The following is a 13,707-nucleotide window of genomic DNA, read 5'->3' as shown; positions in this document are numbered from 1 at the left end:
AATAGCATCTTAATTTGACAATTTCAGAAAATTTTAACTTAACCTTCACTGGTTCTGTGACAAAACGAGTCGTTGTTTTGTTATTTTATACAATGGGAGAAGCTGAGGCACAGAGAGGCTTACTGACTCAGTGTGATGTAGCCATGTTGTTATCCTTTTCTAGACAAAGGTGGTATATAGGTGTGTTTGTAAGTAAAAACTCACTTCTTTGTGTCTCTAGCCTTACACTACATTCATAGCAGTAATGGGCACCAAATGTATGTATGTGTATCGGGGGGGAAGGTGGGGGCAGATTCCTAAACCAAGCTATTCTCAGATTCTCCAGACACCAGCAGGGCATTTTACAATTTAACTCAATTCTGACTCTACCTGGAAGTAGCATCAGATCCCGCAGGTTAAGGGCTCAGTCCCACAGTACTGCCTCCCTTCCTCCCTACCCCCTTCACGTGCCAGTTGCTAGTCCAGGTTGTCAGCTGTGTTTCTGATGGTAGGCTATAAATCGTAGGTTCCCACGGTCACCTCCTTGGGTTCAAATAATTTGGTGGAACAGCTTTCAGACCTGGGAAAACATTTTACTTACTAGATTACTGGTTTATTATAAAAGGATGTGACCCAGGAACAGCCAGGTGGAAGAGGTGCATAGGGCAAGCTTTCCGTGTCCTCTCTTGGCCACTATTGCAGCACCTCCACATGTTCACCAACCTGGAAGCTCTCCAAACCCCATATCGGGGATTTTTATGGGAGCAAGATGGATTAAATCATTGGACATTGGTGATTGTTTGAACCTCAAGCCCCTCTCCCCTCCCAGGAGGTGAGGGTGGTGTGGGGCTGAAAGATACAACCTTCTCATCACTGGGTTTGTTCCCCTGGTAACCAGCCTCCATCCTTAGAGGCCTTCCAGAAGTTAACCTCATTAACATAAACTCAGAGGTGCTTGAAGGGGGCTTGCTATATGAGCAACAAAAGACTCCTATTTATTTCATCTTTATCATTCTGGAGCTATTTAGGGACTGAGAACAAAACTAAATATTACAACAAAAGACACCCTTATGGCTCTTACATAGGAAATTGCAAGGGTTTTAGGAGGTATGTGCCAGAAACAGTAGATGAAGACCATATATTTCTTATTCACAGTGGTTTTTCTTGCTTGATATGGTTGAAAGGAATACTGTTACTGGAACTTTTGAATGATGTTTGATGCCTATGAATATTAATGTTTTCAGTCCTTTTTTCCAAGTCAACTAAATAAGTATGCCTATGTGAAGTTGATTGCTGTGTCCCAAGGTAATCTATCACTTGCTAATATTTCTCATCATTCCATAGCTAAGCCACATTATTTGGGCTTGATTTTTAGTATGGCATTTCTCTAGTATTTGTTCTGTTTGCTTTACTTGTGTTTGCTTATACTTGGTATACCTTAGCTGTTTGGACAATATTTTCCATCTTCAGAATTTTTCCTGCCCTGTAGAATTGCTTCATTTTAAGTTATGGTTGTATGCTGGGCCATTTTGTTTGATTATGAATTTGATTTTATATTGATACCAGACTGTCCTACTAAAAGATACTCCTATTTAGTGTCCCTTTTCCCTTCATATATTGTTTTACATATGAATGAATGTGGAGCCTGAAAAAAGTCTTCTTAGTCTTTGACATTTAAAACCATCGCACTTTTTTAAAACATTAAAAAAAATGGTTTGAGTTAAAATATTCTATTAAAAGCTTTTAATAGAATCCAAAATATACGTGGACTCCTGCAGCAAATCTTTGGCACTGCATCCATAAAAGGAAAGTAAGCTGCTAGAATGCTGGCAATGCCTTGTATGTCCTTGGTTAACTTTGTGTGATAATCTTACATGGGATGTGTGCGTGTAGCTATCAAAACTGTGGTGCCTTTTCACTCCATACACATTCTTGGTTGTGAATCTCCTTCCTGTCCAAAGTAGTTGATATTACAGGTAATAGAATTATTTTTAGCACTGTGAAAGGAGTATTACCTTCAGCTAGTTCTGTCTTGTTTTCAAGTTTCAAAGGATTTCCTCTTGTGCTTTTGGAACTCTGGATTTAAAATAACATTTTATGTCATGGTTTTTAAGTGAATTGTGGGAATTCTCAGCAGTGTAAGATTCTAATCTGTAGAGAATACACACACATTTTATTCCCCCTGGCCAGTTTAGTCTGGCTTTTCAAAGTGCTTCCTGACATCTGGGATATGAAAGAAGCTTCCAGGAATGAGTGTGTCAAGGCAAATGGATAGCAGTGGCAGAAATAGAGCCCCTGCAGTATCCTTCTGGTTGCCTTTAGTCTGCCTGAGACATAATTCCTGGCTTTTAGAAATGATTGATTACACAGGCCTGCCAACTAATAATGTGCCTCCTAATGCTGAGAAAAGGAATATGTGTGGTGAGTCTCGATTGTATGACAGTGACATTTGAATATGCATCATTGATTGAGTAAAGGCTTTCATTTTTTTAAAAGCACTATATTAAATGAACACATTGAATTATGAAATCCAAAAGTATCGTTTAAATATTAAGTATAAAAAGATGTATTTAGACTCCAGAGACCTTTACTGTTTACCATAAAGTAACTTTAACTTTAAACATTAATTAAACTATGCACAGGGTTATAAAAATCAAGCAGTTATAGAAGGAGTTTATAAAGAAAAGCAAGTTTCTTTTTCTTCCCTCCACCTTCAGTCCTTATCTGTGGAGGTAACCACTGCTGTTCCCCATCAGCCTTTCATTCTGAGAAATTTCAAAACCAGTAGAGAAGTTACAAATATAATACATTGAACAGCAAATGCTTTTGACCTAGATTTTCCGATTGTTAGTACTTTGCCACATTTGCGAGCTCTATTTGTCTTTCTGTATGAGTTTTTCCTGAACTATTTGAGAGTTAGCTACAGATGTCATGACATTTTGCCCCTAAATATTTCAGCCTTGTATTTTTTTTTTTTTTTTTTTTTTTGTGGTACGTGGGCCTCTCACTATTGTGGCCTCTCCCGTTGCGGAGCACAGGCTCCGGACGAGCAGGCTCAGCGGCCATGGCTCACGGGCCCAGCCCCAGCCGCTCCGCGGAATGTGGGATCTTCCCGGACCGGGGCACGAACCCGTGTCCCCTGCATCGGCAGGCGGACTCTCAACCACTGCGCCACCAGGGAAGCCCATAGCCTTGTATGTTTTAAAAACACATTTTCCCTACATGTTCACACAATACAATGATCCAGAAACTCTAATATTTGAAGTCCATATTCAATTTCACCAGTAGTTTTCACTAATAGCTATTGCTCCAACCCCATTCAATCAAGGATAATCCGTTTTATTTAGTTGTTTTATCTGTTTAATCTCTTCTAATCTAAATAGTGCCTCAGGTGGGGTTTTTTTTTCCTGTTTACTCTTCATGTCATTAACATTTTCAGAGGCCAGGCCATTCGTTTTACAGAATAAGTCTCAATTTGGATGTGATTAGATGAAATTTAAACATTTACTTTCTCGTGGGAGGGAGGAGTACTACATAGGTGGTATTTGAAGCAGGACCTCTAATATCTCTGAGTAATGTCCTTTTATCATTTTTTCCTTTTAAAAAATTGTGGTAAAGCATACATAACAAAATATGGCATCTTAACTGCTTTTAAATGTACAGTTCAGTGGCTTTGGTACATTCACATTGTTGTGTAATCATCAATAACAGCCATCTGTGTGCAGAACTTCTTCCACCTTGCAAAACTGAAACTGTATACAGTAACAGTAACACCGCAGTCCCCCTTTCCCAGCTCCTGGCAACCACCCTTCTTTTTTCTGTCTCTGTGAATTTGACTACTCTGGGTACCTCATATAAGTGGAATCATATGGTGGTGTTTGTCCTTTTGTGACTGGCTTATTTATTTCATTTAGTGTAATGTCTTCAAGGTTTATCCATGTTGTAACTGTCAGAATTTCCTTCCTTTTTTTAAGTGTGAATAATGTTCCATTTTACTTATATGCCACATTTTGTTTATCCATTCATCTGTTGATGGACATAGCAGTATTTCTTGTTTTATCAAATTTGGCATTATATACTGACTTCCTATAACAGTATATAAGGATTTAATTCATTTTTAAATAATAAAAGCAGAGCATACTCATTGCAGAGTATGTCAGAGGTGAGAAGAGCTATGAAAAAATATAGTTTATAATATCACTATCTAGAGGAAATCTCATATTTGTATTTTCAGTTTTTTAATATTTATTTTTATGTAACGGAAATAATGTACATTCTTTTTGTTGTTGAATTTTACATTTTGAAGTAATTAAAATATTTTCATCTTTAAAAAATGAATGTGTAATATGACTTCGAGTTGCTGTACTTTAAGTTAATATAGCCCTTATTATTGGCCTTTGGGTTATTTGAAAATTTTTTATTCTGATAGTGTTTTGATGAACAAAATCGTCAGCATTTCTAATGATTTTCTTAGGTTCCCGGAAATGGGGTAACAGGATCAAATGATGGAAACGTGTCAGAGGTATTTTGTGCATGTTGGTAAATGGCTGCCTGGAAGGACTGTACTGATTATATTCTCATCATCAATGTAAGAGAGTACCTGTATAGCTGTATCTTTGCTGATGTTTGTTATTAATGGGGGCAAGCTCTCTCATTTAATTAGTCATTTGTATTTTTTTCTGTGAATTGTTGATTTATGTCTTTTGTCCATTTTCCTTTGTGATTTTATCAAGTTGTATCAAGTCTATATGAATATAAATAATGTATATATTAAAGATATATACCAGACATATTTGCACATTTTCTTTACCTTTTTTTTGTGGGGAGAGTTATAACATTTTATCTTTGTTTTTCACAGTTTTTTCGATTGAACTAAGGATTAAAATTTTTTTACAGATAATTTCCATTAATATGATTTATTAAATTCTTTCCCCATTGATTTGGGTGGTTCTGTCATGTATAAAATGATTCTGCTTCATTTGTTTTGAGGCTCTTTAGTTTGATTTTTTTTTTTTACATCAGTATCACATTTTTGCTTAAACAATTATGGCTTTATTAGATATCTTAAAATCTCAAAAGACAAATGTCCAACCTGCTCCACCCTCCACTTGCTTTTCAGAATTGTCTTCATTTTCACCTTTTATTTGTTTGTTCGTCCATTCATTTATGCATTCAGACAATCATTGAGTGTGCTTCCAAGCACCGGGAAAGAAGTCAGGGCTCTCAGTGAGCTTGTGGTCCAGTGAAGAAATAATTTAACAGGTCAATAATAGTGTGATAAGTTCAGGAGAGGAAGTATAGGGTGTTAGAGGAGGAGTATGTACCCTAATCTCATTTGGACATTTGGAGAGGGCTTTCAGGAAGAAGTGACATCTAAGCCAAAACCTTAGAAGAGGGAAAAGAGTGCTTCTGTCAGAGGGAATTGCATTTGTTAAGACTCCAGAGGCAAGAGAGCATGGCCCATCCATTCAACTGAAAGAAGTCTATAGGGCTGGAGTATAGAATGGGAGCTGTGAGAAATAGCTGCAGGATAATGCTGGACCTTTCAAGGCCTGTTCATCTGGTTGAAGATTTTCGCTCTTAATGTAAGGGCAGTGGTAAACATTTGGAAGGACACTGCCTTAATCTGATTTGTGGTTTGGGGAGCTCACTCTGGTCATAGCCTAGAGACTAGATTGGGAGGGGGCAGCAGTGGAGGCAAGCAGACCTTTTAAGGAGGAAATTATAGCAATCCAGGTGAGAAAGAGTACGGCCTTACCTAAGGTGGAGGCAGTGGAAAATGGGGTAAGGGGGATGTATTTGAGAGAGACTTTAAAAAGGTAGGTTGGATAAAACTTGGAAGAATTGATATTGGGGCTGAGGGGAGAGTTAAGAAAGATACCCAGGTTTTTTGTTTGGACACTTGGGTTGGATAGCAGTATCATTTTTTCCTAAATGTAGAAAACATGAAAATCAGTTTTAGGCATGCCATAGTGAGGATTCTGATGGGTTGTTGGTATGGGCCTGAAACTCTTTGGGGAAGCATCTACCATTCGGTGGTAGATCCATAGTTCTATGTGGATAGTTGTGGGGCCATGAGCATTAGCGGAAGCTATGGAACCTTCTCTTGCAGTAGCGAATTATAGGGACTTTCTTGATTTGTGCTTCTACTTGGGGACCACATCAAGATGCACTAACTTTTAAATATCTCTTCCAATTTGATGATTCTCTGTCTTAATTCTATCAGTATTTTTGGCTAGAAGAAGAGTTATATGGACATAATCTGAATAGTATAAAGTTATGTTGTGAGAGATTTTCTTCTTTATCTGTTTGTCCCTTTTAAAATGCTTATTTATCCTCTAATTTTCTCACTGGTAAAAGAGAGTGGCTAGACTATTCAGTTCCTCTTAGAAGGCCAATCTAAAATAGCATAATTCTAAAAGTCTAATATTTGGTTTCAGATTTGGCCAGGATAACTTGACAGATGAAATTTTTACCTGAAGTCAAAAACTTTTGGACTTGGTTTCAGTGCAGAATGTGGTTTTGACATATACTATTTTATTTGACCAGAACCTCAGATTTTAAGAACTTTAATATCCCTTCAGTTGACTTTTTGGCAATATTTTAAGTAACCTTTCTGATTGTAACTCACATTCATCTTTAACCCATTAACACTGGTCCTCATCTCTGATCACCTTCCCAAAGATAACTTTGTGACATGTTCCTTTATATCCTTCCATTGTGCTTTTAGCAGTAATTCTTCCTGCATGGCAAGATCTTCTTTCTTATGAAGGTACTCTATCAATTCAGGTATTTTTTTTCATGACTTTGGGGATTTATATTTTCACAGCAGTTTGGTTGTTAACAATCTGATCAAAGATTTAAGGAGGTAAGAGCACCAAAGTATAAGCTACATTTGGCATAGTTTGTCATGGTTAATAATAGAACATTTAAAGGCCTTATTTAGAGATTATTTTGACTTCCCTATAATTTGAGTTTTTAATTTTTCTGAAGAGGATATTTTCAGGAGTTTGTCTTTGAACTATAGCCAAATGGTTAGGAGTATGAAGAAAAAGTATAACTGGGTGGTATAGTTTCCTTTTTAATATGCAAAGACAGTTAAGTGAATTAAACTCTGAATAGAGGAAAACTACCCAGACCTCGTAGCCACCACATCTGCATCTTTCTACTGACCATGGTAAAGGACATTCTGAACATTACCACTTAAAACTAACTTTTCTCTTTAAGGGCTCCTGAAATTGTGCCAGCTGACTCCAAGTCCACCCTGACCCCACAGCATAAACCATGCTGTGATGTCACAGCTACCATAGAACTCCAGGGTAGTGTTGAGCTGGCCCATGTGGGCTCAGGTAAGTCCTGGCTTTTTTTTTACCATTTGGCATTCTTTTCAAAGTTAGTTACCATTATGGTTTTATGTCAAAAGAAACAAGGCAAAACTTTGAAAACGGTGCCATATATGGGGGAAAAAATAAGTCTGTTTTCTAAACATCTATGAGCCAGCTCCATATTCTAACCAACGGAGTTCCATAGTAGCTGTGAAGTGTCCCCAGTGAGTTGTGACCCGTGACTTCAAAATATGTTAAATTCTACTCCTGGCCCAGCTTATAGAACAAGATGAGCTTTTTTTTTTTTTTTAATAATTTCACTTACTCTCAGGTCTTTATGCCTTTAAAGTATATTAACTTTCCTTTATCTGTAATTATGCACCACCACTTAGCTAGTTGTGTAGTTCACTCAATTTTGAATGTATATTGATACAGCAGATTAGTTTTATAAAGTTAATCTTCTTAGAGTGCCTTCAGCTGTCTTGTTTTTTTTTTTTAAACAGTGGGCACTTGGTTTATCTATCTTCCTGAGACTCTATTTTGAATTTCAAATAACATCCTACAGCTTGGCTTGGGTTGTTATTCTTTTTAAATTTATTTATTTATTTGTTTATGGCTGTGTTGGGTCTTCGTTTCTGTGCGAGGGCTTTCTCTAGTTGTGGCAAGCGGGGCCACTCTTCGTCGCGGTGCGCGGGCCTCTCACTATCGCGGCCTCTCTTGTTGCAGAGCACAGGCTCCAGACGCGCAGGCTCAGTAGTTGTGGCTCACGGGCCTAGTTGCTCCGCGGCATGTGGGATCTTCCCAGACCAGGGCTCGAACCCGTGTCCCCTGCATTAGCAGGCAGATTCTCAACCACTGCACCACCAGGGAAGCCCTCAGCTGTCTTTTTAATTTGCCTTCATAACATGGAAGAGGAAGGGACAGAACATGTAATATTTAACATTTGTTAAATTTTCAAAACAACATATTAAGATGCTTTAGTTACTCTTGGAGATAGTGTGATATGTCAGTAACCTAGAAAGCATGTGTACGTCACCTCTTTCTCTTCTGCTGGAACTTTCCCGCTTTTTCATGATCTTTGTTACTTTAAGTGAGGTTTTACCACTTAGATTTATTTACTGTATTTTCCTACCTACCAACTCTTTTACTTTTTTTCTGCTTTCCGTTTTATTCCGTAATCTTAAAAGGTGGTAAAAACGTAATGTTATGTGAAGAACTCAAAGACATTTTGTAAGTTGTTTTGCATATAATCTGATGCTTCCCCCCCCCCAAGTAGAAAACATGTGGTAGCTAAAACTTAAATTATCTCAGTATAGGCCACATTCTTTAGACACCATGTTTACAGTGAAAACCCATCTGTGAAGAAACTTTAATCACTGGCTCCTCTTGAGCAGTGTGTAATAGAGATACAACAAAAATTAGGACAGTTCATTGACATTCTCATGAAATTTGATTTGTAATAGATTTACTCATCTTTGTAGCCAAAAACTCACCAGTAACTGAAACTGTGAGCTCTAAATTATGGTTAATGAAAAGAATGGAATTACATATTCCCAAACATTAGACAATAAAATAGTTTTCTTTTAAATATTATTTTGTCCCTATACTTAAATTTGTGTTTTTCACGTTCTGGAAAGTTTGGAGGTTTTTTATGCTGTGATGAATAGAGAACAGAATCTCTATTCTGTTCACCCTCATTTTCTGCCCTCCTGTGTATATTCCATGCTAGTCGGGGCAGGATTCCCTATTTGCAGTTTAGTGCAGAGCTTGTGGTCAGGGGAGATAATTGTTTTTTATGTCTTGGATTAGGCCAAATAGAAGTCCAGTTTGTGTGTGTATATGTCAGCTTTATTGAGATACAATTCACGTACCATGCAGTTCATCATTTGAAGTTCTGTTTTTATTAAAAACGTTTAGTTTGAAGGCAGACTGTAAATCATAATTCCAAAGCACAGTTGCTGACTTCGTTGTGCTGTTTGGTCTGTAATCCTACCCACCTTCGGCTAGCTAATTAGTTTCTAATTACAGAAATCCTTCAGAAACATTAGAGAGGAAATGAATTCTTAAGCAAGTATTTCTAAGATGAGATTCTTTCAGACATCAGCTATTTGATGAGTTAGCTAAAAATAATGACGACAGTGATTTAAAAGATCTCCCCTTCCTCCAACCAAAAGAACAAAGTTAGTTGACGTTTACCTTTAGACTACTTCATCTTTGTCTTTGGGAAACAAAAAAATATGTGTGTATTTACACACACACACACACGCATATACATGTACTGTGCAGGTCTTCCTCTTTATCTTTTCAGGTAAATCAGACCTTTTGGTCCTTGTGTTGCTTTTGGAAGTGCCTAGAACATTTCTTACATCATACAAAGAAATTTTATAAATATATATTTTTAGGTTGAAGCTAAGAACTGTAAAAGATGTGGTGATACTGCACACACCTAGAAAGTTATTAATAGCTTTGATAGAACTGAAGTGAACAATAGTTGCCTTCATAAGGAAATATATACACACAAAAGGAAATGGAGTAGGGCATGTTCAGTTTGAAAAAAATATACAGCATTAAATTATTCAAAAAGTTATGAGCTCTACTAGATTATTCTCATCTGTTCATTAAAACAAGTTAAGCAGATTTTAGATTTGTGTGTCTGTTCTTCAGGTTTGCCCTTTTGAGAAGGTTCACCTACCCTTATCTCATGCCAACTATATTACATTTTAGCCTTGATGATTTCCCCAGGGCACTAAGCCTTGTAAGGGTGTGTTGAAGTCCTTTATGTATTGCAGTGGGGGCTATAGCTGTCCTTAGGTGTTTATATTGAGGAATGTATTAACCTACGTTGCTGTGAAAATAAAAATTTCTGTAAGGTATTCTCATTTGAAATCATGGATTGTTAACCTGAAAAATATATGTTTCAGGGGGAGGGGGTCATTTTTCTGGTGAGAGGATCTAGTTTTGCAGAAGGGATCTTTGATCCCAGAGTTGGAAAACTTGGACACTGGCTTTTTATGGCTCACAAATGTGATGAAGGACTGTTTTGAGTATAGGAATCATGTTTTTACTGTGTTTATGTTTCTCACAGTGCCCAGCATATTGCTTTATGTGTCATGGGCATTCGGTGAATGTGGAAATTATCATTTTAAAGCTTTGTTATTTTTAATAACAGGGGAACTTGTTGCATTGTATCAATCTGTAATAATCTAAGGAATAGGTCTTATTTATCTAATTCCTAATTCAAGATAGCAGTTTAAAATGCTTTTTTTTAAAGTACCCTAAGAATATTTCTAGCTAGTAGTAGCATTTTATGTAACAAATTTTTCTTGATGTAATTTAGGAAACAAACTTATTTAGTCCTACAGTCGTGTGTGTGTGTGTGTGTGTGTGTGTGTGTGTTTAATACTATTTGTGGTAAATTTGAAGCTAACCTACACCTTCATTTTTTGCCAAGGCTATTTATTATCCATAGATGTACTGTACTGCTTAATAAATAGGATTTTTGTCATTACCTAACATTAATTTGTGTTAAGAATAATAGCATGGTTCAGTGGGAATGGAAAGTTCTTTATAGATTTGGAAAAATTGATACTTGTTTTGTATCTCTACTCCCCAACTGGTTTATAGTGTCTTATTTTAGCCTGTTTCTGTTCAGAATCATCTAGCTCAAGTTTTACTGTATTAATAATTCTTAATGGGTGTAAGGAAGACTTGGCTAAGAGAAATTCTGAAATCAAAATATTGCTAACTTTTACTTACATTAAAAATAGTTTTGACTGCTCTGAGTCGTCTCCGGCTAACAAAACAGTAGTGTGGAAGGCTCAGCATTTGTTTTGATCCAGTTTTAAAAGTGCAGCGTAGGGAATTCCCTGGCAGTCCAGTGGTTAGGACTTGGTGCTTTCACTGCTGTGGGCCCGGGTTTGATCCCTGGTCCGGGAACTAAGATTCCCGCAAAGCTGCCCAGTGCGCCAAAAAAAAGAAAGACTGAATAAAGGGCAAAAGCGGCCCAACACCAACGGGAAGCACATCCCTGTCTCCTTGGTTTCTGCAGAGCCAGGACCAGAACAGGAACTTAGTGTCTTTTGTGAAGTCTAGTTACTCACACTAGATTGTTGATCTTTGATCCAATTAATATATTCTAATAATTTCTCTAAACATTACCAGAGCATGGAACCAGCACTAATGTGATGGTAAGTGTCTAACTAGGCAGTTCTAATTCTGGAAGGAAATGGAAAGGAATACACTATAATTTTCCTTATATTCTTTTTTTTTTTTTTTTTTTTTTTTTCGGTACACGTGCCTCTCACTGTTGTGGTCTCTCCCCTTGCGGAGCGCAGGCTCAGCGGCCATGGCTCACGGGCCCAGCCGCTCTGCGGCATGTGGGATCCTCCCGGACCGGGGCACGAACCCGTGTCCCCTGCATCGGCAGGCGGACTCTCAACCACTGCGCCACCAGGGAAGCCCAATTTTCCTTATATTCTATAGGACATTTAAATGATGCCCTGGGATCCAGGAAGCACAGAGAATCAGAGTTTAGAGTGAATGCTACAGGTTTATGCTTTTTGAAGAAAAATAAAATTGAACTTTTTTCTGTCTTGATGCTTGTTTTAGGGGTTGTAGAAGGTGATTTAGCTGCTATAGAAGCATACAAATCATCAGGAGGGGACATTGCCCGTCAGCTCACTGCAGATGAAGTGCGCTTGCTGAACCGTCCTTCGGCTTTCGATGTTGGCTATACTCTGGTACATCTGGCTATACGTTTTCAGAGGCAGGATATGCTAGCAATATTGCTTACAGAGGTGAGTGTGACATTTTGATTAAACATTCTTTTATATGAAGGAAATGTGTTCTTTAGTTTTCATTTTTGATGTTATAATGTTTCTCAGTTCTTAAATGTTTTAGATTCAATCTTCTGTCTTCTTTTAAAAATGACATTAAACTTAGACTTCAACAGAAGTAAATAATTTTTAAGGATATGTGTTTTTAAAACAGGACATTTTGCTACAATATTTGAGTCATGTGTTTGATTTTAAAAAAACTGGGATGTATCTGTCATTCATTCAACTAACATTTATTGAGTACCTACTACGTGCCAGGCACTGTGCATAAAAGGGCTATAATTGTGAAGACATTGGCTCTTCCTTCAATGAATCTCCAGGTACAGTTACTCTATAGAGAGTCCAGGGTTTTTTTTTTTTTTCAAAAAAACTTTTTCTTTCTTTCTCTCTTTCTCTCCCTTTTTCTTTCTCCCCCTCTCCCCGTCTCCCCATCTCTCCCTCTCTCCCTCTCCCCCTCTCCCTCTCTCCCTCGGGTCTTCGTTGCTGTGAGCGGGCTTTCTCTAGTTGTGGTGAGCGGGGACTACTCTTCGTTGTGGTGTGCGGGCTTCTCGTTGCGGTGGCTTCTCTTGTTGCGGAGCACGGACTCTAGGCATGCGGGCTTCAGTAGTTGTGGCACACAGGCTCAGTAGCTGTGGCTCACGGGCTCTAGAGCGTAGGCTCAGTAGTTGTGGCGCCTGGGCTTAGTTGCTCTGCGGCATGTAGGATCTTCCCGGACCAGGGCTTGAACCCGTGTCCCCTGGATTGGAAGGCAGATTCTTAACCACTGCACCACCAGGGAAATCCCCAGAATGCAGTTTCAGAGATGTAAATGCCAGGTGCTGTGGAGAGTGCTTGAGAAAGTGTTTTGAGGTATCTTACCTTCTTACCTGTAGCAGGTAACATTTTAGCTGAGAGTAAAATGAAGGAAGGAGTAGGAGGAATTAGCCTCAAACAGTAGGTGGAGAGAAGGGAGTTGAGGAAACATTTTATTCAGAGGCAAGGGTGGTGGTATTTGTGGCGAATTTGGAACTTGCAGGTAGCTCAGCAGGGTTGTGATGGCGAAGGGGAAGTGAGAGAGGCAAGTAGGGGACGCAGTGTGAAGGATCTTCTAGGCCAAAGAATTTGAAAATTATTCTGAGGGCAGAATAAGGCTTTAAAAAGGGTTAGGTAGAGTGGCAGGGGAGTGACAAGATCAGACTGTGTTTTGGCTGCTCACTTTATTTTTTTTTATTTTTTATTTTATTTTTTGCGGTATGCGGGCCTCTCACTGTTGTGGCCTCTCCCGTTGCGGAGCACAGGCTCCGGACGCGCAGGCTCAGTGGCCATGGCTCATGGACCCAGCTGCTCCGCAGCATGTGGGATCTTCCCAGACCGGGGCACGAACCCGTGTCCCCTCCATCGGCAGGCGGACTCTCAACCACTGCGCCACCAGTGACGCCCGGCTGCTCACTTTAGAGAGGGGCAAGCCTGGTTAGCAGGACATTGCAGTGATGCTGGCAGGAACTCTGCTGGGACAGTAGTGGCAACAGCAAAGGAAAGAAATGGGCTGGTTTGAGAGAGATGCTGGTGATGTAGGCAGAACTAAGTGG

The 13,707-nt window shown here is 38.7% G+C and overlaps 1 protein-coding gene across 5 annotated transcripts in view; it reads left to right on the top strand.

The window, feature by feature from the left end:
* ZRANB1 (zinc finger RANBP2-type containing 1) overlaps positions 1-13,707 on the top strand; it is a 68,726-nt gene that overhangs the window by 31,252 nt on the left and 23,767 nt on the right. For 3 of the 5 annotated variants that reach the window (XM_019940214.3, XM_019940213.3, XM_033842020.2), the window contains one exon: positions 11,913-12,100. In XM_019940214.3, coding sequence (XP_019795773.1) covers positions 11,913-12,100 — 188 coding nt within the window. Of the gene's footprint in view, positions 1-4,453; positions 4,568-7,206; positions 7,329-11,912; positions 12,101-13,707 lie in introns of all 5 variants that reach the window. The other 2 variants (XM_073793819.1, XM_019940215.3) reach the window with 2 other exon arrangements.

The sequence above is a fragment of the Tursiops truncatus genome, chromosome 16 (assembly GCF_011762595.2).
Source record: "Tursiops truncatus isolate mTurTru1 chromosome 16, mTurTru1.mat.Y, whole genome shotgun sequence".
Lineage (NCBI taxonomy): Eukaryota > Metazoa > Chordata > Mammalia > Artiodactyla > Delphinidae > Tursiops > Tursiops truncatus.
Note: the sequence above shows the minus strand (reverse complement) of the source record. Positions and strands in the feature narration are given on the sequence as shown.